Source organism: Drosophila rhopaloa, unplaced genomic scaffold (assembly GCF_018152115.1).
Source record: "Drosophila rhopaloa isolate 14029-0021.01 unplaced genomic scaffold, ASM1815211v1 contig_2, whole genome shotgun sequence".
Taxonomy (NCBI): Eukaryota; Metazoa; Arthropoda; class Insecta; order Diptera; family Drosophilidae; genus Drosophila; species Drosophila rhopaloa.
Genome location: NW_025335083.1, coordinates 21,079,279 through 21,104,307, shown reverse-complemented (window position 1 = coordinate 21,104,307; position 25,029 = coordinate 21,079,279). Strand labels below are relative to the sequence as shown.

Below are 25,029 nucleotides of genomic sequence, written 5' to 3'. Positions count from 1 at the left end.
ATTCCGTGTTAATGGGTAATTACCAACAAAGTAAAGCGATTAGATAAAACGTCTTCACAAAGTCTGGAAATTCTGATTATCATTTTATTTGACCACAGATTATTGACCTAGATTTCGGTGCGGTTGAACGAACTTTAAAATTGTATTCTTTAATATTTAATACAAATATTCTTTAAGTTTTAATCGAGTTATGATATTTTAATTTAACTAGCTTTTCGCTGACTAGATTTCGTGTAAAATGCAGTCGTTGAAAACTGAAAATCTGCCGGAGAATCCTCGAGAGCGATCAAACATTATATCGGCACTATGTTTTTGGTAAGAAAGTGCAATTGTTAAACGAAAGAACTAAAGGTTTTCAAATTAATATAGGTATACCATGCCCACTTTCATGAAGGGACGCAAGAAAACATTGGTTGCAAAGGACCTTTACAGGCCCTTGAGGGAGCACAAGTCGGGTATGACTTCGGAAATATGTTACTTATTGGAACAACTTTCGAAATTAAATAATTTTACCAGATGCCCTTGGCAACAAATTATGCAGTTCCTGGGAACAAGAACTCGAGAGTCATAAGGAGGACTCCAGTTTACTGAGGACTCTTCTGCGGGTATTCGGCTGGAACTTTGTCTACCTTGGCCTAGTTCTCTTCATCGTTGAGGTCATACTGACGGTACAACCCATATTCCTGGCCAAGCTCATCTCGCACCACTCCCACAACTCGGAGTCCATGGAGGCGGCATATGCCTATGCGGCTGGAATAATTTTGTGCACTGCCTTTAGCGTAATCCTCTTACATCCCTACTCCTTTGCCATCACTCATCTGGGTGTGTTATCCACTCTTTCAAGTATCCCCCTATGCCTTTACATAATTCTCTTATTTGCAGGTCTCAAGATTCGGGTGGGTGTGAGCAGCATGGTCTACAGGAAAGCCCTTCGTCTAAGCAAGACGTCCCTCGGCGAAATTACTGCCGGGCACATAATGAATTTAATTTCCAACGACCTGGGCCGCATGGACACTTTCATCCAATTCACGCACTACCTTTGGTTGGCTCCACTGCAGACACTGGTGGTCACCTACCTTATGTACCAAGAGGTGGGTTCTCCAAACTATTAATCACCAAGTGATTTAAAGGCCAATTCCACTTCAGATTGGAATCTCCGCCGTGTTAGGCGTGTCCTTTATGGTGCTCTTCATACCCCTGCAAATGTATCTGGGTAACAAGATTTCGGAGCTGCGACTGAAGACCGCTCTTCGGACGGATAAACGGTTGCGGATGATGACCGAAATAATCTCCGGGATACAGGTAATCAAAATGTATGCCTGGGAGCTGCCATTTGAGCGGATGGTGGCCTACGCACGCGAGAAGGAGATCAATACCATCCGGCACATGGGCTACATAAAGAGCATTCTCTCATCCTTCCACAATTTCCTCACCCGCGTATCCATATTCCTCAGTTTGGTGGGATTTGTTCTACTGGGCCAGTTCCTCACGGCGGAAGTGGCCTTTCTAATCACCGCCTACTATAACGCTCTGCGCACAAATATGACCGCCTTTTTCCCATTGGGGATCACACAAACGGCAGAGACCCTCGTTTCCATGAAGCGTGTGGAGAAGTTCTTGAAATCCGGGGAGACGGAGGTCTCGAATGACAGGGTGGAATGTTCCAAAGCAGGAGGAGAACTCGATGAGGCTGAGACGAAACTGTTAGGAACTCCTCTTCCTGCCACTTCCACTGATAAACAGAATCATTCAAATGCGTACCTATCCATAACTGGACTCACAGCCAAGTGGGATACCAACTCACCCGATTACACACTGAATGGAGTAAGTCTGCGGGTCGAACCTGGCACTTTGCTGGCCATTGTGGGTCACACTGGCTCCGGAAAATCCAGTCTAATTCAAGCCATTCTGGGTGAGCTACGAGCCGAATCTGGCGAGATAAAGGTAAACGGATCGATGTCCTATGCCCCCCAGGATCCGTGGCTCTTCTCCGGCACAGTGCGTCAAAATATCCTCTTTGGCCTTCCCATGGACCGTCGTAGGTACAACTCGGTAGTAAAGAAGTGCGCTCTGGAACGAGACTTTGAGCTGCTTCCACTCAAGGACAAAACTATAGTGGGAGATCGTGGAGCTTCCCTGTCGGGTGGACAGAAGGCGAGGATCAGTTTGGCTAGGGCTGTCTACCGGGATGCCTCCATCTACTTGCTAGATGATCCGCTGAGTGCGGTGGACTCCAATGTGGCACGGCATCTCTTTGATCATTGCATGCGCGGTTATCTGCGCGACCGCATTGTCATCCTGGCCACCCATCAGCTGCAGTTCCTGCATCAAGCCGATCAGATAGTGGTCATGGATAGGGGATCGGTGGGTGCTGTTGGCACCTATGAGGCGCTCCTCAAGTCAGGAGTGGATTTCGGCAGCATATTGAGTAATACAGAGCCGGAAAGTAACGAGGAGCCGGAGGAGGTACGATCAAGAACCTCCAGTGTCACAGACCAGCGGCGCAACAGTGTGAAATCTGTGCTATCCAATGCGGAATCCTGTCCAGAGGATGCTTCGGAGGAACAAGTGATCAACCAGAAGCCACAAGAGGCGGGACAAAGCGGCTTGGGAGTGTACTTGGATTACTTCAGGGCAGGAGGTGGTCTCTTCGCCTTCCTCATAATGCTAAGTTTTTATTTGGGAGCCGAGGGCCTGGCCAAACTTGGAGACTACTTCCTGACTTTCTGGTAAGATTCGATTTGTTTGTATAATGCTTAAATATCGTGGACCATATGTATTCAATTCTTCGCATTTTAGGGTCTCCAAGAAACGCAATATGGTTGTTCAAGAAGGAACACCAAGCTCTGAAGTGGTGGATACAAGTTTTCTGTCATTCCTGCGAAATCTCGGCTTACCTTCGAATGTTGAAATGCTGGACACCTATATGTTCATGCTGATCACAGTGCTGACCGTTGTTGTGACCGTTAAAAGATCCTTTCTGTTCTACAACTTGGCAATGAAGGCATCGGTTCGGTTGCACGACTCTATGTTTCGTGGAATCTGTCGAGCTTCCTTGTACTTTTTCAACACGAACGCTTCGGGTGGTATTCTGAATCGCTTCTCCAAGGACATGGGACTGGTCGATGAAATGCTGCCCACTTTAATTATGGCCGTCATCCAGGGCTTTCTTTCGCTGGCCGGCACTATCCTTGTGATATCCATTGTCAATCCCTTGTTCCTCATACCCGCACTAATACTTGGTGTTCTCATCTTTCACATGCGCACCATTTATCTGAAAACTTCGCGGGCTGTTAAGCGTTTGGAAGCCACTGGTGAGTTATAAATAATGGAAAGTACTGACATAACCCCCTTTAAAACCCCAATCTTTAAATAGCTCGATCTCCGGCGTACTCTCATTTGACTGCTTCTCTGACCGGTCTTTCCACGATCCGTGCCTTTGGAGCCCAGAGAATTTTAGAGGCGGAGTTTGATGGTTACCAAGATATGCACAGCTCCGCCGCCTACATGTTCATTAGCACCTCGCGCTTCTTTGGCTATTGGATGGACATGTTCTGTATGCTCTATATAGCGATCGTCACGCTGGGCTTCTTCATCTTTCCGCCGGCCAATGGAGGCGATGTGGGTCTGGCTATATCACAGGTAACAACCGCAGAAGCCAACATTCTATAGAAACTTTACTTTTCCAATATTTGCCAGGCCATAGGCTTGATGGGCACAGTCCAGTGGGGTATCCGTCAGTCAGCTGAGTTGGAGAACAACATGATTTCCGTGGAGCGAGTAACTGAGTACGAAGACATTGAGTCGGAAGGAATACTCGAAGCCCCAGCTGATAAGAAGCCACCTAAGTCGTGGCCAGAGCAAGGAAAGATAGTGTTTGATGAGCTAAGCCTGCGCTATTCGCCGGATCCGAAGGCGGAGACTGTGCTCAAGTCACTTAGTTTCGTCATCAAGCCAAAGGAAAAGGTGGGCATTGTGGGACGCACTGGGGCGGGCAAGTCCTCGCTGATAAACGCCCTCTTCCGACTGTCCTTCAACGATGGAACCGTGCTCATAGACAAGAGGGACACAGGTGAGATGGGTCTGCACGACCTGCGCAGCAAGATCTCCATTATTCCCCAGGAACCCGTTCTGTTCTCTGGCACAATGCGACACAACTTGGATCCCTTTGACGAGTACAGCGATGAGAAGCTCTGGCACTCCTTGGAGGAGGTCAAGATGAAGGATGTGGTGGCCAATCTGGCCACTGGCCTAGAGACCAAGGTCACCGAGGGAGGAAGTAACTTCAGCGTGGGCCAGCGCCAGTTGGTCTGCTTGGCTCGGGCCATTCTGCGCGAGAATAGAATCCTTGTGATGGACGAGGCCACGGCCAATGTGGATCCCCAGACGGACAGCCTCATCCAGGCAACCATTCGGAACAAGTTCAAGGAGTGCACTGTCCTGACGATTGCCCATCGACTGCACTCCATCATGGACTCGGACAAGGTAATAGTTATGGATGCCGGCCGAGTTGTGGAGTTCGGCTCGCCTTACGAACTACTGACTGTGGCTGATTCCAAGGTGTTCCACGGCATGGTTAAGCAGACGGGGCAGACTAATTACGAAGGTCTCCAGAAGATTGCTCAAAAAGTAAGGCGATTTACTTGTAAAATACTTAACAAAAATTTAACTACCTTGCTCATTTCAGGCTTTCGAAGATGCCCAGAATCCGAGGCGCAGCTTTTCTTCTTAAAGACCCGCAAAGTTATAGTTAAAATGAAATCTACCTCAACAATTAGTTTAAAAATAGTTTTTTACAATAAATAAAAGCAATCTCGACAAATTTTACAACGTTTTCTTTGAGATCATTTGAAGTACTTAGTTTCGTTAAATTGATATTTACACATTTCTATACCCTTGCCGAGGGTATTATAAATGTCTTTGTGGAAATGTGTCCAAAAACTGCACTTCTAAGCCCATAACTTTTCTTGCAGACATCCGATTTCAAAGTGACATACATCTAAATGATTGTGGGTTTATTCTCTAAAAACTGCATTTTCAGTTTGGTTTGTCATTTTGGGTCGGTTTTTCGTCATTTTTATAATGCTAACCCCTTTCCAAATTTTCGAAAAAATGGCTTTGTGGAAATGTGTCCAAAAACTGCACTTCTAAGCCCATAACTTTTCTTGCAGACATCCGATTTCTAAGTTCTAAATGATCGTGGTTTAATTCTCTAAAAAATTGTATTTTCAGATTGGTTTGTAATTTTTGGTCGATTTTTGGTCATCTTCATAATGCTAACCCCTTTCCAAATTTCCGAAAAATGGCTTTGCAGAATATTGTCCAAAAACTGCACTTCTAAGCCCATAACTTTTCTTGCAGACATCCGATTTTAAAGTGGCATACTTCTAAATGATTGTGGTTTAATTCTCTAAAAAACTGCATTTTCAGTTTGGTTTGTAATTTTGGGTCGGTTTTTCGTCATTTTTATAATGCTAACCCCTTTCCAAATTTTCGAAAAATGGCTTTCCAGAAAAGTGTAAAAAAACTGCACTTCTCAGCCCATAACTTTTGTTACAGACATCCGAATTTAAAGTGGCATACTTCTAAATGATTGTGGTTTACTTCTCTAAAAACCTGCATTTTCAGTTTGGTTTGTAGTTTTTGGTCGATTTTTCATTTCCTAATTTTGGAAAAATGACTTTGTAGAAAAGTGTCCAAAAACCAAAAGGTATTTATCAAATTATTAAAGTGAATTAAAAGTTTAAATTAGGTTATTTAATGGCAGATAAGTATACTAACAAATAAATTAATTGAAACAAATTAGAAAGCCAGATATCTTATCTTTGAGCGCTCCATCACATTTAAATAGACCTATCTTAACGGTTATTATATTATTAAGGCGAATTAAAATTCCCAGATATGTAATCTGTATCTGTTATCTAAAGATTTCAATTCGGGGCGGAAAATAAATCTAGTGTTTTACTGAATTACAACAAGCGTTATCTAATCACTAAGAGCTTTCCCCATGAAGGTTGTAATGACACTGTAAAATCCATTGAAAGTTATCTATAGCCTAGAACGTAGAATGAGAAATAAATAAATACACATGAATTCAAAATAAGCCTAGTCATAAATAAAATAATTGAACCAATTAAATTGTAGTTTCATACATATTTATGAAAGTACATAAATATATTTATTAAAAGATTTCACTATTATAGCATTAAATGTGATAGTGACGTATTAAAATAACTTTAAAATAAAAAAAACGCCCTCGCATGCATACTTTTAAGTGCATACATATTATTGTAAGTACATAAACAAATATATCTTATCTTTAAAAGGTTCACCCTAATGTTTTGAAGGTGAAGTGGCAATGTAAATAAATATATGTATGTATATACATACATATCTCAATCAGCGCTCTCCCACACATATGTACGCACATGTAACGCGTCAGCTGGTCGAACAGCTGATCCAGTTCGACGGGCGTTTGATTTGGCATCGAAGCGTTTTTTTACGCGACCATTGAACAGCGGAGCGTCGTGGACGGCCCAAGTGATTTGTTTATTACGTATCTACTGCGGAGTGGAAAGTTTTCAGTTCCCAATTCAATTTGTGTTATCAAGTGGCCAAATCCTGTTGCAGCATCTGTCGAGTTTAATTGAAACACATAGATACATTCGTTGTTTACTTTCATAAAAACATTAAGTTTGTTGATATGATTGAATACAAACAAATCCCGTCTTAATTATTTATACAAGCTTGTGAAATTACTTACATAATCATGCAGGCCAATAAACTGCCCCCCAATCCGCGCGAGTCGGCAGGTATTCTATCCTCGCTAATGTTCTGGTACGCAAAAGTTTCATCTTACCGCTAGGAAATTGTGTTTCATGTGTAATCACATGCCAAATACTCTTACCTTTAAGAGTCAACTGCCGCTGAGTGACATCCGAAGCCAAGCGTTATCGGATTCCACATATTGTTCGTAGCATTACTCTAAATTGCCCGTCGTTGCGAAATCAATTTACATAATTGTTCTCTTATTCCAGCTATGCCCTGCCCATTCTGTTTAAGGGGCGCCGGCAGACGCTCCAACCCACGGATCTGTACAAACCTCTAAACGAACATGAAGCTGAGAGCCTGGGCAGTGAGTTCTTTCGAGGATGGGAGGACGAGGTGGCCCGGTGCCGGCAGAAGGGCAATTCCCGCCGGGAGCCAAGTGTACTCCGGGTCATCGGACGCGTCTTTGGCTGGCAACTAATCCTATCCGGCATTGCCATTGCCATCTTGGAACTCGGCACCAGGTTAGAGCCTTGGGTTTTAACAATCGATAAGTCACTGATAATTATAACAATTCATTTTATTTCAGGGCTACGGTGCCGCTTCTTTTGGCCGGGCTCATATCGGAGTTCAGTGCCAATGGAAATGGTAATAGCTACTCTGCGCAGATCTATGCTGTACTCTTGATATCCTGCGTCTTGTCCAGCGTCCTGCTAACTCATCCTTTCATGATGGGTATGATGGTAAGAATCCATTTAAAACCAATTGCAATATCACGAAATACATTTTATTCTAGAAATCTGATAGGTTCGATTCGCTGGTCTTAAAGAATTTAAATAATTTATAGAGTTTTATTTTTTGTAACAAATACAATTTAAAACTGCTTTGAATATATGTTGATTTACTTACAATTCGACTTTAAGTCGATTTGATACTCCTTAACATAAATTTACCTAACTAATAGTTCAAATACATTTAATATTAGTGTTCATATTAATTTAAATATTACATTATTCAATTCAAACGCAACATACCCAAGTGGAGGTGTTAAAATCGTAACTCTATAATGATCTTGTCACGTTGAACCATTTCTAATTATTTCTTACTGAATCTTTCCAGCACATAGCCATGAAGATGAGGGTCGCAGTGAGCAGTGCTATCTATCGAAAGGCCCTGCGCCTAAGCCGCACATCGCTGGGTGATACCACAATCGGTCAGGTGGTGAACCTGCTCTCCAACGACCTCAACCGCTTCGATCGATGCCTTATTCATTTCCATTTTCTATGGCTGGGTCCGCTGGAGCTGCTAATCTCCGCCTACTTCCTGTACCAGCAGATCGGAGTGGCTTCCCTTTATGGCATCAGCATCTTAATACTCTACCTGCCACTGCAGACTTACTTAAGCCGAGTTACCTCCAAATTACGCTTGCAGACTGCTCTCCGGACGGACGAGAGGGTGCGAATGATGAACGAGATCATCTCGGGCATCCAGGTGATCAAGATGTATACATGGGAGCGTCCATTCGGGAAATTAATTGAGCAGATGCGTCGCAGCGAGATGAGCGCCATACGCAAGATGAATCTGTTGCGTGGCGTCTTGCTCTCCTTTGAGATTACCCTTGGACGCATAGCCATCTTTGTAAGCCTATTGGGATTTGTCCTAATGGGCGGTCAGTTGACGGCAGAACGGGCTTTCTGCGTCACTGCCTTCTACAACATCCTTAGGCGCACTGTGAGCAAGTTCTTTCCCAGTGGAATGTCACAGTTTGCCGAACTACTGGTCTCCATGCGTCGTATCAAGAAATTTATGATGCGCGAGGAGGCAAATATAATTGATGTGTCAGAAGAAACGGAAGAAAAACCTGCTGAGGAGCAACATTTACTGGCGAAGAAGCTGCAGAATTCTTTAGGAAATGGCAAGGTATCGGAAGTCCAAATAAACATCAAAGGCTTAAGGGCACGCTGGAGCATGGAACATAATGAACCCGTCCTGGACAACATCAATATGTCGCTGCAAGGTGGCAAACTAGTAGCTGTAATCGGACCTGTGGGATCTGGAAAATCAAGTCTCGTTCAGGCAATCCTAGGCGAGTTGCCGCCTGAATCAGGATCTGTTGAAGTGCTGGGCAGGTACTCGTACGCCTCACAAGAACCATGGCTTTTCAATGCCTCTGTGCGCGACAACATCCTGTTTGGTTTGCCCATGGACAAGCAACGCTATCGAACCGTTCTGAAAAGGTGTGCCCTGGAACGGGACTTAGAGTTGCTGCAAGGTGATGGAACCATCGTGGGCGAGCGCGGAGCTTCCCTGTCCGGCGGTCAGAGAGCTAGAATCAGTTTGGCTCGAGCTGTGTACCGCAAGGCAGATGTCTACCTCTTGGACGATCCCCTCAGCGCAGTGGACACGCATGTGGGTAGGCATCTCTTCGACGAATGCATGCGGGGCTTCTTGGGTAAAAAGTTGGTGGTACTTGTCACCCACCAGCTGCAGTTTCTGGAGCACGCCGATCTCATTATAATCATGGATAAGGGAAAGGTATCAGCCTGCGGCACATACGAGGAGATGCTAAAGAGCGGACAGGACTTCGCCCAACTTTTGGCTGAGAGCACTCAAAATGGGGGAGGAGATAATGCGGATGAGAAGTCTCCGACCTATTCCCGCCAGAGCAGCTCTCAAAGCACGGGCAGTGCCGGAGGAAGCTCCTCCTCGCTGGAATCCATGGTGGAGAAGGAAAAACCAAAGCCAAGTGCAACTGCAGTGCAGGAATCCCGTAGTGGTGGTAAAATTGGCATGGCCATGTATAAAAAGTATTTCGGCGCAGGCTGTAGCCTTTTGGTTTTCGCATTGCTGGTGTTCCTGTGCACTGGCACGCAACTTTTGGCGTCTGGCGGGGATTACTTTCTATCGTACTGGTGAGTTTTCTACACACAAGCTAAATGTATACTTGCATACTAATTAAATCTATTTTTCATAGGGTTAAGAACACATCGACTTCGTCAACGCTGGACATTTATTATTTCACTGCCATCAATGTGGGCCTGGTTATTTGCGCGCTACTTAGGACCATGCTTTTCTTCAACGTGACCATGCATTCTTCTACCGAGCTGCACAACACCATGTTCCGCGGTGTGTCCCGCACGGCTTTGTACTTTTTCCACACTAATCCCTCCGGCCGGATCCTTAACCGTTTCGCCATGGACCTTGGACAGGTGGATGAGGTACTGCCCGCCGTAATGTTGGATTGCATACAGATCTTCCTTACCTTAACTGGCATAATCTGCGTGCTGTGCTTAACCAACCCGTTGTACCTGATCAGCACAATCGCCATGGTATTGGCATTTTACTATTGGCGTGATTTTTATCTAAGTACGTCGAGGGACGTGAAACGCCTGGAGGCAGTGGCTCGGTCGCCGATGTACTCGCACTTTAGTGCCACTCTTAGTGGACTTCCAACCATCCGGGCTATGGGCGCTCAAAAGACATTGATTGGCCAGTACGATAACTACCAGGATCTGCACAGCTCCGGCTACTACACATTTGTATCCACGAGTCGGGCTTTTGGCTACTACTTGGATCTTTTCTGTGTAGCGTACGTGATATCGGTGATATTGAACAGCTTCTTTAATCCCCCATTAGACAATCCTGGCCAGATTGGCCTGGCCATCACCCAAGCACTGGGCATGACAGGCATGGTGCAATGGGGAATGCGCCAGTCCGCCGAACTGGAGAACTCCATGACCTCAGTGGAGCGAGTGCTTGAGTACAAGGACCTGGAAAGTGAGGGAGATTTCACTTCGCCGGCGGACAAGCAACCACCAAAGAATTGGCCAGAAGGAGGTCAATTGGTAACAAAGGATCTAAGCTTGAGATACGTGCCAGATCCTAAAGGGGATTACGTGCTCAAGGGGCTAAACATTACGATCAAGTCCGAGGAGAAAGTAGGCATCGTGGGACGTACTGGTGCGGGCAAATCCTCGCTGATTAATGCACTATTCCGACTCTCCTACAACGAGGGAGCAATAGTCATCGACGGACGGGACACAAGTGAGATGGGTCTGCACGAACTGCGCAGCAAGATCTCGATTATTCCGCAAGAACCAGTGCTCTTCTCCGGTACCATGCGGTACAACTTGGATCCCTTCGAGCAGTATCCCGATGAAAAGCTTTGGAAGGCTTTGGAAGAGGTGAGATTAAGTGGTTTCTTGAAAATAGCACATGTGATTTACAAACCATCTTATTTTAGGTTCACCTCAAAGAGGAAATCTCAGAGTTGCCCACGGGTCTGCAGAGCAGCATTTCCGAGGGTGGAACCAACTTCAGCGTGGGTCAGCGCCAGTTGGTCTGCTTGGCAAGGGCCATTTTGCGCGAGAATAGAATCCTTGTGATGGACGAGGCCACGGCCAATGTGGATCCGCAGACGGACGCCCTTATCCAGGCCACTATTCGGAACAAGTTCAAGGACTGCACTGTCCTGACGATTGCCCACCGTTTGAACACCATCATGGACTCGGACAAGGTGTTAGTTTTAGACGCAGGTGAAGTCGTCGAATTTGGATCGCCCTATGAGCTCCTAACGGAGTCAGAGACCAAAGTGTTCCATGGAATGGTAATGCAGACGGGAAAAGCCAGCTTCGACCATCTCCTGAAAGTTGCCCAGAATGTAAGTACTTAAATCAACAAGAAATATTTTAAAATATTTAATATACTTTCCATTTATTGCAGGCCAATGAAAACCATATTTAAGCTAAAAGCTAACTTCTTAGAATGTAAGTCTATATATTCAATATCGGGCTCTCTTGTTTATGGCTGTGGATGAGTTCTTAGGTCAATGTTCCCTGCCAAAAAAAAAACAATTTGTACTTAAAATAGTAAAAAAATGACAATATATACACATAAATAAAATTTACAAATAAATATGCATTTATGAAAATTAAGAATGGGCTATTAATATAGTTGTTATAAACAATTTATATTTGAAAATGGTTTTAAAGTAGCCCAATTTTTCATATGGCGACTAAATAATGTAGTTCCCCATTTGATTAATCCTAAAAGAGCAAAATAAAGTTACTTGTAAATGCCTATAAGTTTCATAACTGCTCCCATTGAAATATTCTCCGTAAATTACCAAAATAATTGATGTTTTTTATTTTTAACATTATCTCTCCTCATACAAAACATTATTGTGTCGTCTTGTTCGATTAAAAATAAGTTTAGGCCGACTCCAGCGAGCGGATGATGTCAGAATCTCCGGGATCGGTGATGGACAGGGTGCACACGCGGAAGTATTTACCGCAGGCGGTTCCCAGCTCGATGTTGGTGCCGCTGTAGTGCTGGACCTCAGTCTTGGCCAACATGGCGTAGTACTCGATCTCAGACTTCCTGAAATGGAGCGAAACAAGCTACATTAGCAACAATGCCTTTAAAATGGGGAAGGTGACCTGCTGGTTTTGCAGTCAGAAAGAGTCTCTAGTAATAAAATGGATTCGTCAAGGCATTCGGAATCATAGGATCATCATGGTGTGGATAAATTAAACCTATATTATGAAGACTTCTTACCCCAAGCGATGTGGGCCCGTCGTTGGTGGAACCATGTGGAGGCGCAGATATAAAGCGAACCAGTCCGAAGCTTGAGATTGATTGTACTACTCCATAGTTTCCATCATCAACTACTCCGCTCGGAAACATACTTCTCAGTCAGCTTTAAGGCAGACTCCATATGGTTCCAACAAAAACGGCAACTTGGGCGCAGTGGAAATCTACTTCTCAATAGCACAACTAGGATCTCTATCCCGATCGCGATCTCGATCTCACCTCAGGGCGGGGGTGTTGCTGGCGATGAGCACCAGTTTGGCCTTGCCCTGACGCAGGGTCTTTAGGGTCTGTTTGTAGCCCAGGCAGTATTTGCCAGACTTCATCACCAGCGCCAGACGCGCATTGGTGCTCTCCAGCGCCTTCTTTTGTTTCTTAACAGCAACCATGTTGATAGTTCAAGTTAAAGAGCACTGCAAATGGTAAAATGTGAATTAGTTAAGCAACTTTAACGAGGTGCTCAGAAAACACCCACCTTCGTCGGCTGACAATGGCAAAAAGAAAGAGGAAGAGCTAGCGGAAATGGGAATCACGTTTCGATACGCAGGGTTGCATCGTGCAGAGATGCTAAACATCGTTGGCTCTATCGATACATCGCCAGAGAAACGCTGATTGGGTGAGTAACTCCGCTAAGCGAAACAGTTGGCAACGCGAGTACGGTGGGAATCTTTGCTAAGTGAAACTGTTGGCAACGCGGTTATTAAGTTCGAAAATTTATAAATGCCAACTTGTTTTATTTATGGCAGTAGCGCCAAATTTAAATATGCATGAAATGTTTAGGTTAAGCCAAATAATAATTGTGAAGCTAATAGTTTTTTTTTTCACAAACATATTTTTTAAAAGTCAAATTCTCTAATGAAATGTACAGAATATTTTCTAGATCCATGATTGCATGTATTCTTCATTAGTTAAAAGTTCTTTACTTTTTTCTACTCGGGTAGTAAAAAAGTGTGACGCAAGTTTTTAATCTAAAGCCAAACCCAGAATCAGCAAATTTTATTTCTACAAATAATTAATAACTAATGTAATATTAATGCCAAAGCGCCACGATGTCAAAGCACTTGAAATATTAATTGATAAATAATAAGTTTAAGGCAAGATCTGACGATCCGACAACTGAACAAAAAATAATAAACGAAAATTTGATTGAAAGATTGAATCAAAGTGTCCCTGGTGGTCCTTGCCCTCATAAAAACGCAAATCAGAATGGTCTGTTTTGGGATGGACGACAGTGATCCTTCTGCTCCTAGTGATCTTGCTTAATAACGCTCGCCACGGATGCGGCGCGCCAATTGTAAGTCCTTGGGCATAATTGTCACGCGCTTGGCGTGGATGGCACACAAGTTACAATCTTCGAAGAGACCCACCAAATAAGATTCTAAAGCTTCTTGCAGGGCTTCGATGGCCGCCGCCTGGAAGCGCAAATCAGTCTGCAAATTCTGGGCGATTTCACGCACCAGGCGTTGGAAGGGGAGCTTGCGGATGAGAAATTCGGTCGACCTTTGGTAACGACGGATCTCACGAAGGGCCACGGTTCCGGGACGATAACGATGGGGCCTCTTCACTTCGCCGGTGGATGGCGACGACTTGCGGGCGACCTTGGTGGCCAGCTGCTTACGGGGATCCTTTCCTCCGGTGGACTTTCGGGCGGTCTGCTTGGTACGGGCCATATTAACTTCTTATCTCAAACGTTGAACACGAAGGAAAGCTGATATTTTCACAATTGAATACTTTCACACGAGAACTATGATAGATACGATTCGGACGAACAACATTTCACAATGAACCTTTTTTGATATTGCTCTATGACAAATAAAACGTATTTTCAAAATTAAATTACTTTTAATTTTAAAAGAAAGTTTTATATATTTTATCTTTTACCAATATCTATTACCAATTTCGTAAAACTTATTCCACATAAAGTGTAAGTCCAAGATATGCGAATTACTGAAAAATGTTTTATTATAAACGAATAGATTTTTTTGGGGTAAAGCCGTAGGTTTCATTATTTAACAATGTACTGATATTGTCAAATTCATCTTCTAGGAAAAATATAAATACTGGCCTAACATCATCTTAATTGGTGATTTTAAATATTCACAAAACTGTTTTAAGGACTTGTGATATTCGACAGTTGGTGTGTGCATTAAAGAATCCTTAGCTGCGTGTTTTTAAACGACTCATCCGCCGTGTGGCTGCCTTGATGTCGTGTCAAGCTTCTACGTCGAATTATTGAATAAATACATAGTTCCGCACGACGAAAGGGTCCGCAACGCCAAATGAATTATACAACGTGGAACAGGGGGGCAAAAGGAGGGGGATGGAGGCGTTGGCCCGGATCCGTAGCCCTCCGTGCATCAGTACCCGGAGTCAGACGCAGACCGGCACGTGACACCCCAACCCAGCACAACTCCAGCACATGACCCACAGTCATAAAGTTGCCTGTTTGGTCGTCCTGAGCTCATCATCGGCTTCGCTGCGTGCGTGCGCACTCGACTCGACTCGATTCCAGACACAATCTGTGGCCTAGCCCGGCTTATAAATGATGCACAGGCCTTTGGCACTGGCTGCTGGAACCTTTCAGTCCGGGACTTCAACGCTTCGATTGTCGGGCTGTAATTCAACGCCATTTACGTGACCCCCACTCCGCCGGCGTCGTCAGCCGTGGCCGCATGCTGCCAGGAATGATTGCCGCCTGCCATCCACCACTGTGGGTGGTGGCGCCTCGTCTGGGCTCGTTTCTGGCCCCCACTTCCTCCCCCGGCGACGCGTGCTGCAACACGGATAACGTACAACCTTTGACACGGAGCCGGGCTCCCAGTTCTTCCTCTAGCTGGCTGTGTCCTTGCCAATAGCCACGGGGGAAGTCTGGACTCCCTGGGCGAAAATAAGTGCAAGTCCCGATGAAATGAAGTTGCGGAATGCCCTTGGTCATGGGGTGTTTACTGGTCCCCTATATATAATAAAAGACTCAATTAGAGGATTGACTCAAATCATTTCCCTGTGGTATCTTACGTGATTGGGAGCGTTAGCAGGACTTAAAGCAATATAATTTTTGTGGAAGAGTTTGAAAAACTAAAGCACCGAGAGTCTTAATCGAAATTAGGATATTTCGTAAATTCTTTGCTTTTTATCTTGGAAATCTTCAAAGCATAAAGACTTATGCATAAATAGAAACCAAGAAAAATAAATAATATTTCCAAAACAAATGCTTTTATCTCGTCTCAGTTTTCATTTAAATCTTGCAAAAGTTTTTATACAAAACATTTACTTTCTCAAATTATGTAATTGTGAGTTAAATTCTTATTCTTTAAAATACATATCCAAAAAGATTACTTTTTAAAAACGTTTTTAAAACAGAAAATCCTAATTTGTACTACTTTGTAATTTTTGACTTTTTTGTCACTCTAATGGAATACAATATAACCCTTTAGAAAACAGTTGTTCTTGATTCTTATATACTTTTAAAACGCTCTTGGCACAGTTTATACTAACAAGTTTGTAGCAATGGAGATATGAAGTTATAAGCTTCAAAACGGTGAGTCTTATGTCTCACAAACTTCTAGAATAAAGTCGAAATTCTACACCTGAACTTTGGAAAGCCATGGCGTCGAGCAATGTGCAGACCACCTTCGATCGCCTGGTGCAACTGCCGGGCGTGGTTGGGGCCATCCTGATCGACGGCGATGGAGTGCCCGTGCGGACCAATATGACGGCGAGTGCTGCCGAGATGTACGCCAACCGGATGAGGCCGCTGGTCACGCTGGCCCGCTCCATGGTCCATGACATCGAGCCCGACGACCATCTCAGCTACGTACGGCTGCGCACCCGGCGGCAGGAGCTGATGGTGGCCACCGAGAACCAGCACACGATCATCCTCATCCAGGACAACCAGGCGCTGGATGAATCCCGGCGGAACAGTGCCGCCTCGCGCAGGGCTTCGAGGGAGTAGGGGAGTAGTGGAGTAGGGTCCTGCATGCGGGCAGCATAAACAAAATGACATAAACAAGCTGCGACAGGAGGGGGGAGGTTCGGTCGGGTGAAAAGTCCTTGCACGGGCGAGCTCGCAAATCCCAAGCACAGCACTGAAATTGTGAGCCGGGCATTGCTGCGCTCGAAAAAAGCACGCAAAATAAAAATCCACATCCAGGCAGGGTAAATTGTGTTTGTGTACCCTTGTTGAGGGTCCTTTAATTTCGGCCAGCGGCTTGTGGAGTGTTTAACCAGACATAATCGATACTACAGAGGGTAACTATTTATACCATTTAGTCATTAAAAATGCATTTAACGTTTTAATTTACATAAGTACTAAGTCACAAAATTTAATAATATTTTGTTATTAAAATATTAATCATGAAATGAGTCTTTTTCGATCCTTTTTTATGTCCACTTCTAAATCGGCTGTATTAATATACTGTTAAATAATATAAGAACTTTGTTTTCATAATTTAACTAAGTTAACATAAAATAATAAAGTAAATTTGTATAAAAATTATTATATCATTGAATTTACTTCGAAAAAAAATATTAAGTTTGATATAGGAAATGAAAATGACCAAACCAAATATATGATATTATATTTTATAGAAGACATGAACTTTCTATTTTCTGCTAGCTTAATTTTATTTTAGTACGTTAATACCTAATATAATTGTTTTCTGTTTATGTAGGGTGTTCCAAGTTCGGTGATAAGTGCTGCCTTCCCCATGCTTTTTTCTGAGTTCGTTTCGATTGCTGGCAACAACCGGCTGCCGTCACGCCATCAAGCATTCATGCCAACAGCAACAACAAGGACGAAGAGGTGGAGGAGGAGGTGGGGGAAAAGGACCCGCAGAGCAGCCTGTCGCCTGCACACTTACACACACTCGTGGACACGCACACACCCAGGCACACTTACACAGCAACACGCCAAGCTTTACACGCCTCCGCACGCGTCACACGAAAGCACGAAACCAATTTAAGCACCCACATTCTCTCACCCAATTAGTCGCACACAGCTCACCCACACCCCCACGCCCCGCACCCCACATCCACATCCTGACAGACCCTCCTCCTCCTGGTTTGTCCCGCCCACGCACACTCTGTCGGGCTGGTTGTCGTCCTCGTCCTCGTCCCCCTGCTCCTTGTCGTCCTCGCCCTCGAGTTGAGTAGAGTCGAGTCGAGTCGAGTCGTTATCCTCGCGTGCGCACGCTGCATACTTTCTGGCTGAGCTCGCCTAAGGGGTATCAGTGGGTATATTGGGCTACTGGATCCATGCCAAGTCTTGCAATATGTGTCTTGGAAGATCTTGCCAACTTAATAGTTTGTTTTCTTTGTTATAATATACCTGAAGGATGTTGACTTTCAATATACTTGTTCGCAATCGGAATTGATTAAGATATTGATTTATTAATACTTACACCAGCTTGATTAGAATAAAAATTATTTATTTTGCCTCATTTTAACCTTTTATTTTGAATTTATAAAAACAAAGAATTATAAAGATAGCTCTTAATTATAACTTTGTTATCTAGTATCAACCTTAATAAGTTATATTGTTGTTATATTTTGATCAACTTTTTTGTTTCTAAGCTTACAGTTAAAGAATGGTTTAAACGAAGACTCTTACTTACGTATTATATACATTTGAAGAAAACTTTAAAAGATTGGCTTGTTTTTGCGGCTTGACTGCTTAATTGTAAAAAGATTAGCCATCTTTGTTGGAATTATTTGTAATACATAATTATATTATAGGAAACCTTTAGTCCTGTAGACGTCTCTCAGAATTGTGAAATCGTTGTTGCTGTCATTGTGCCATCATCAGCGCCATAAGTAGCAGTCAGCAGTTGCCTCCGTCAGCGCCAGTAAGTTGTGCCGCCTGGTGGTGATGGTGTCGCTGTCGAAGAGTCGGAGGATGGAGGAGGGGCTGGAGTGTGTTGGCCAGGATTCAGGGTGCAGGGGAGTGAAGGGGGGGCTTGTGCGCAGCCACAGAAACACCAACAGCCGTAGAGTGAGTTTGTGTCTGTGTGGGAATGGGACTGGGACTGGAACTGCGGACGGGGACGACCATCAAGCGACACGATAATCTCGCACGTCGCATTTTTAGTTGCTGTTGCTGCTGCCACAGTCGTTGCCTGCTGTAGAATGTCCTTGTTGTTGCCGTCGAGCTGCCACACCCACCGCCCATCGCACTACCGCCCCCGGCAGCACGAGTCCTGGAGTCTGGTCCTGGCAGAAAGCCAAATGTGGCAAGTGGCTGATGTTGCTGCCGTGCTGTTGCTGTTGCTGCCGTGCCGATGTTGCTGTTGCTGTTGCTGTTGCTGTTGCCCTCCATTGCTGCTGTTGCTGCTGCTGTGGGGGGGGTGACAGGAAGAGAAGGGGATGATGGGGGAATGGTATTTGCCAGGACTAGAGTTTGCCGGGGTCCGGAATTCTGTGTCTGCGTCGAGTTGCCTCCGTTGCAAATGTGTGCGATGAGGGGCGAGCGACCGACAAATGCTTTCGAATTGCCAGGACAATCAAACCGCTTACACGTACAGTGGGGCACATTGAATTATTATTCGGCTGGGAGGTCGCTGAAGTGGACAGGATATATAAACAATTCATAAATTATTATTCGGTCTTGAAACAAATTCTTTTTAAAGTTTATATAACGCTTGTCATATTTATTTTATACTTTTAGTTTTAGTTATAGATGTTTTTTCAATATCTAAAAAATTATAAAACATTTTAATATCTTTTAAAAACACCTTAGTTATTTCCATATTGTAAATTAGTTTGTTTGAAAAAGTTTGTTTGAAAAACTAACAACAAAATATTCTTATCATTTGGAGATATAGAAAATATATTTGTTTAAGTACAGGTGGAAGAGCTTTTACATTATTATAATTGATTTGATTTTTGGAAAGTTGCTTGTATCGGTATTGTTATTGCATTCACAATGCTAGGTTCGCAAAATAGTGGAATATAAATGATGCCTTCCCTATAGTTATGATCATTATTCGATTGATTTCAGAAATATATTCAAACTAGTCAAACTACAGGTAAGATGCTAACTACTCTGAAATGAAACCAATTTGTAAAAAATTCTAGCCTTCGCAGTTAAAAAGTACCTTCTTGAATTTGGACTGCCCGAGCTTTTAGTTGTTTGTTTTTGGCTATAATCATATCCCAACGGCGGCTCCAGGTATGGCTTTATCCGACTGGAGTGGCCCCAATTAATGCCACACTGTGTGGCAATATCAACAAGCGCCTGTTTCTGACGATGCTCTCGAGCACCAGAGACACACTTCAGCCAGCGCCTTTTTCATGCCGTTGCGCCTTGGCCTGTCTGCGGGTGGAAGTGGGCGGTGGTGGGTGGTAGTGGGTGGGCTGTGGGCTGTGGGGCGTGGTCCGGGCCTGTTTATTATCGCCCATCAGCGACCACCTTCTGGTGGAAGTTTCGCCGTTGTCGCCGCGTCTTGTTGTCGGCCGAACGAGGATGACAAATAAAAAACTTTGGCAAGGCACGGAAGCCTGCTGGCGGCATTCGCATAACGATGTCGGTGACTGCGGCGATGACTCCTTCCCCTGATCCTGACCCCCCACTCTATCCATCCCTTACTACCTCCCCCCTCCCTCCCAAATCCTGCCTAAGCCCAAGTCCTGTGCACAGACTGGCGCACTTTTGAAGTTTGAGCTAAGTGACATGCTGTTTATTGTCGAGAGTGTTAAAATGTGCGCCCTGTATGTGTGAGTTTGCCTTGTAAGTGTGCCTTATCCTGCGAATGTCTGTGTGCCAGCCGCTGAGTGTGTGCGTGTGGCTGCCACAGTGCGGGGCAAGAAATTATAATGCCGAGCTTGAACACCGCACGCGCGCTCCGCAACGCCAGTGCTAAATGTACACTGGAAACTAATTTCGTGCCTTATTAACTTTATGTTGTAATGTTTAAGCTCATGTCCTCAGTTAAACAACGAGTTTTTCTGTTCTCATTTACTTTTCAGCTAAAAGTTTTCGGGATGGTTAGTATAAAATCTATCCCAAAAATCCGACGGCGGTATAGAATTTTTTTGGGAATAATATTTTTAAAACCTACTCTCTTGTTGGTAAAAGGTTTCTGTGGCAACGAGATTTGATTTTTTAATGGAATGTGCTTGGAAGCGGTTTCTGTGACACCCTTCAATATTTTAGTAAGGGATTTTAAGTGGTTTTATATAAGAATAGATTTTAAAAAATCTGGGTAAGATAAAAGCCGTGGATTTGAACACTTAACCTTTTAGTAGAAAGACACAATAAGATTCCGTATACAAATGAGCATTTATTGAAAATAAATTCTTAACTTATTTATTCTACATTTTGGTCGTCCCCCTTTCGCTCAGTGTATCTTTTCACTAAAGGTTCAGCATGTTTCGGTTCACGCTCTCGCCGCCATGCCGCCAAATACATACAAACAGACAGGCGACGACGGCATAGGAATAGGAATGGCTGCTCCTGGTACTGGCTGGCTGGCTGCCTGGCTGGCTGGCTATGTAGTCCTTGGATGTGCCACAGCACATAGCACGAACGCAGGAGCACCACGCCAAAGTTGCCGGCTGTGGCATTGCGATGGCATCGGGCCAGGACCAGGACCACGACCAGGACGATGGCGTTTCCTGCCTTCTGCCTTCTGTCCGCTCGTCCGTTCGTCCGTGGCACGTACTTTAGAAATTCCATGCAGATGTGCGCCGCACGCCGAGACGTGTGTTTTGATTTTCAGGCAAAAAAGGACGAGGACGAGGAGGACTGAACCCCAGAGGGGAAACAAGCAGAAGGACCTGCGGGCTGGGCGGGGATGCGGTTGGCTTGGTTTGGCAGGTTGCGAGTTTCGTGGGGCTGGGTGATGGGTGTGGATGGTCGGATGGTTGGATGGCTTTGTTGCACGGTGGACTGGGACTCCTGGCAGTGGCAACGCACGAAAGAGCAGCCAAGCGAGCAAGCCGTGAAAAAAGTGTCGACAAAAACAGCAACGGCAGCGGCAACAGGACGACTTTGGGGCCCCAAAGGAAAACAGCAGCTGCACTTGTTGGTGTGAGTAACGAGCGATGCGGACGCGCCTTTTCCAAGCAAGAGGGTGGGTGGTTCTTTGAGTGGGTGGCTGGGTGGGTGGCCCAGTGGGTGGGTGACCCAACACTAACGGAATAATTGCAGGCAACTCCAAACGGAAGCCAGACGTTCAGGCGGCGGCAGCTTGCTTTTGCTTTTGCTGTTGCTTTTGCCTTCGAGTTGGCTGATTTCGCACATAGATACCACACCCACACAGCCACACACCCACTGAAATGTACACACACAGACGGAGGTCGAGTCTGGGCTTACGCCTTATTGTTGTGGCCGTGGGTGTGTGGATGCAGGGTGCGGAGTGGGTGGCGACTTGTCCTTTGTGCTGTTGTGTGCGGGGATTTGGATGGGCATGTGGCTTGTGGACGGGGGACGGGGACGGGGGCGAGGGCTTCAGCAGCAGTTGCTCTCCATTTCCATGGCGCTTGGCAAGTGTCGTCTGGAGCGTGGATGTTCACTTACCCATTATCAGGACAAATCTCGGGTCGATTGGTGACTCAGATCTACTTTAACTACCTATTTTGTGTGACTATACATATGGTTGGCCCAAGAGACTTCGATCTTAAAATTATTTGTTTTCAATTGTTTTCTACTCAGAAGAAACGCAAAGTCTTGAAATAAACCTTAGTAAAAGTCTTAAGAGCATTACTTAAAGCATAAACAGCATTAAATAAAATTTTCTTCTTTGACTAAGCATAGTCAATCTTGATATTACATACGATCCAGATTTTAAATACTGTTAAACTAGAATCACAATAAAGTAAAATTAAAGTTAATAGTTAATAGTAAGATATTTCTTAGTCAAATAATATTTTCAGATTATTCAAAACAGGCGTATTTTAGGCGTAATTTAATTATGTTAAAAATCCATAGGATAGGATAGGATTTAATATAAGTGTTCAATTTGTAAAGTTGCTTATATATATTTTTATAAAGGTTTGTCTTTTTAGATTATCAATAAATTCGAACACTCAAATAAAATGTAAATTTATATTAGGGTGTTGCTAAAGACCAAACTCTTTCGGCAATTCCCTTGTTTTCGCCTGGTGTATTTAGGCATTCCATGGCTGTATTGTGGATGGTTCTACTTCTACGTTCTGGTTGCCTTGAAGCCTTCTGCCGGTTAAGGACCGACGTAGTATGGCTTTTTAGCCGCAATGCCGCTCCTGTGGTGCGAGTGCCAGTGCCAGTGCCAGTGCGATTGCGATTGGCATGGTGTGGTGCTCCACGTCCGTCCATTCATCCGTTACGTGCGACCGTCTGCCGGCCCCCTTGGCCATTTCCCCCCCTCCCCCGATCCCTGGCCCCCGAAAGCCGGGTTACATGAGAAAACTTTGAAACTGGAGACATGATAACGGGTCGGAGAACGGCTATGGATGGCAAAGGGGTCGCAGACGGACGGACAGACATACGGACAGACGGACAGGGACATGGAAACGGACAAGGACCAGGACACGGACACGGACAGTGGCGACTTGCTGCCCCAACGAGTGGCGGTGGCAATGTCTGATTGTCAGTTGGATTCAGTACGGAGTTGGGGATTTGGGGCTTGGGGTCGGGGTTCTGGGTTCTGGGTTCAGCCGTTGAGCAGTTGCCACTTGCCAGCTATAGAAAATTGTCATAGGAATCATCATCGGCTTCGTTAGACGTGGATGTGGCCTCAGTGGTAATTGTGGGACATTTTGTTGCCAAAGTGGTGGAGCAGTGCTGCGGAAATGATGTTGGGTGGCTTGGGCTGTGGCTCTGATTGTCGCCACCACCTTAGCGCAGATAAATGTTGAAAGCACCGACCGTTGCCCAAGGATTGGGAGGTAATCCGGCGGGTCCGTGCGTAACTTTTTATGCCCGGAGGTGGAAAACACCCCATACCCACACTCACACTCACACCCACACCCAAACCGTCTGTCACAGGTGCCGCGACTCCAAGGCTGAAAGGTGAAACTGTCGAGGGTGCGGATGAAGGCTGGGGGAAGGAAGTATGGATGGGGGACAGAAAGGAAAGGCGGTTGGTTGCTGGGTAGCCATAATGCCTAAAGAATTACACACTCACACTAAATTGGCTGGGGCAGGATACGCAGTCGTTGCTTCATTAAGCTAAATATTTCACTTTGAGTGGCCGGGGTGCGATTTTTGTGGGAAATTTCGGTTGCGAATCCTTGGGCTAAAGAGCTACTGATTGTAATCATTGATTGGTTGTCCATACCGACAGTATAGGGGATGTATAATACGCTCGTTTGTGCATTTATTGATAGAGATGTTATTTAGACCAAGTTGTATATTTATAATAGGTATGGAAACAGGTATAAATAATAGTTGTTCTACTTGCTCAGTTACTAAGTTATTTATTTCCCAAGAAGAAAGTAATGTATAAAGAAGGATAAGCATTGTTCAAAACCACTTAGTATTGGCGCCAATCTTTGACTTCGATATTTTCCATTAAATCAAGAGTTTTTGTTGTTCTTTTTTTTTTTTTGAGGACTCTTTCTTCCTTTTGTCCCACTGTGCGAGGATTTTTGTTGTGTTTGTATGCGCATGTATTTAAGTGGCGTCAGCGACAGACAGCTGAATGTACACTTAGCTTGCCTCCATCTGAGTGGGAGTGCCCATCCCCCAGTGGATGTGGATGAGGATGTGGCTGTGGAAGTGGGTATTTGCCAACGTATTACTTGCTACGCTCCGACATCTAGCTCCGGGGGTAATGACAGGACTCAGTGAAGCAGAGGAGCACAGGGGCAGCAGCAGGAGCTTAACTTCCTAACACGCCACCAATTAATGGCCAAGAGGAAGGGTGGGGGAAGCGGCACGAATGTTTGCGGATTTGTGTTTGAACTCGAAGTCAACAACTTAAAGACGCCGCCACGCCCCCAAAAAAGGGATGGGGGGTGATTTGGGGGAGACAACTTTTCCAACGTCTCAGCAATTATTTCGCAATTACCACTGGATGGCGGTGCTTCCATCGTTTCTATGCATTCCTTTCATGTGGCGAAGCGGGTTTTCTGAAAAATGTGCAAAAGTGGCAAATCAATATGGAAAAGCGATGTGGGAGGAGGTGCGATGGAGGTGAAGAGAGGTGCCAAAAGCGAAACCATAAAATATTTCTGACGGTCGTCAGTCGAACCTTTCTTTTTGGGTAGCTGGTTGTTGCTTTTCCATTCTTTTTTTCAAGTTTTTTTTGCTACCATTCTATACAAATGCTCACACAGCGGCGCACACTCTTACATTTACATGGGTGTTTATTCCCACACGAATATATGTGTATTTACGTATGTAGGTATATATAATCCAGACACACACAGCCAGACAGCGCCCCGAAAAGCAGACCGCAAACAGCCTTGATGACTGACTATTGGCTCTGGCGCCCAAGCTCGAGCCCGAGTTCGAGTCCCACAGCTGCGAGCACCCTACTTTATCCCCTCCACGCGATCCACTGAAAAACATGGTTTAAATCTACCATATCAGCTTAGGATCTCTCTGAGACAAGTCCAAATAAATTTAATTTATTTCTTAATATACGCTTTTTAATAATTGGTTAACTTAAGTTCAGTTGTATATATGATCTCTCTGAGAATACTTCCAATAAATTTTATTTACGATACGATTTTCAAAATAAATAAATATTT

At 44.6% G+C, this 25,029-nt stretch overlaps 5 protein-coding genes across 5 annotated transcripts; 3 read left to right on the top strand and 2 right to left on the bottom strand.

Annotated features, from left to right (window-relative positions):
* Window positions 1-52: 52 nt before the first annotated feature.
* On the top strand, window positions 53-4,812 carry LOC108042002 (probable multidrug resistance-associated protein lethal(2)03659). The gene is made up of 10 exons (XM_044460482.1): window positions 53-117; window positions 212-315; window positions 370-455; window positions 517-822; window positions 883-1,091; window positions 1,147-2,729; window positions 2,800-3,314; window positions 3,377-3,642; window positions 3,700-4,629; window positions 4,688-4,812. Exons 2-10 carry the CDS (start codon window positions 239-241, stop codon window positions 4,730-4,732), a joined length of 4,017 nt encoding a protein of 1,338 aa, XP_044316417.1. The 5' UTR covers window positions 53-117; window positions 212-238; the 3' UTR covers window positions 4,733-4,812.
* Window positions 4,813-6,631: 1,819 nt separating this feature from the next.
* LOC108042001 (probable multidrug resistance-associated protein lethal(2)03659) lies at window positions 6,632-11,884 on the top strand. The gene is made up of 7 exons (XM_017120095.2): window positions 6,632-6,837; window positions 7,038-7,292; window positions 7,358-7,511; window positions 7,888-9,680; window positions 9,743-10,952; window positions 11,012-11,428; window positions 11,491-11,884. The coding sequence occupies exons 1-7, from the start codon at window positions 6,770-6,772 to the stop codon at window positions 11,509-11,511; spliced, it is 3,918 nt and encodes a 1,305-aa protein (XP_016975584.1). The 5' UTR covers window positions 6,632-6,769; the 3' UTR covers window positions 11,512-11,884.
* Window positions 11,885-11,889: 5 nt separating this feature from the next.
* On the bottom strand, window positions 11,890-12,911 carry LOC108042004 (60S ribosomal protein L30). The gene is made up of 3 exons (XM_017120097.2): window positions 12,833-12,911; window positions 12,580-12,770; window positions 11,890-12,147 (listed from the first exon to the last, which is right to left on the bottom strand). The coding sequence occupies exons 2-3, from the start codon at window positions 12,744-12,746 to the stop codon at window positions 11,979-11,981; spliced, it is 336 nt and encodes a 111-aa protein (XP_016975586.1). The 5' UTR covers window positions 12,747-12,770; window positions 12,833-12,911; the 3' UTR covers window positions 11,890-11,978.
* Window positions 12,912-13,382: 471 nt separating this feature from the next.
* On the bottom strand, window positions 13,383-14,111 carry LOC108042005 (histone H3.3-like). Its single transcript, XM_017120098.2, has one exon. The coding sequence runs from the start codon at window positions 14,025-14,027 to the stop codon at window positions 13,617-13,619; it is 411 nt and encodes a 136-aa protein (XP_016975587.2). The 5' UTR covers window positions 14,028-14,111; the 3' UTR covers window positions 13,383-13,616.
* A 1,715-nt stretch (window positions 14,112-15,826) lies between these two features.
* On the top strand, window positions 15,827-16,517 carry LOC123037790 (dynein light chain roadblock-type 2). Its single transcript, XM_044460207.1, has one exon. It carries the CDS (start codon window positions 15,962-15,964, stop codon window positions 16,307-16,309), a length of 348 nt encoding a protein of 115 aa, XP_044316142.1. The 5' UTR covers window positions 15,827-15,961; the 3' UTR covers window positions 16,310-16,517.
* The last annotated feature ends 8,512 nt before the right edge of the window (window positions 16,518-25,029 follow it).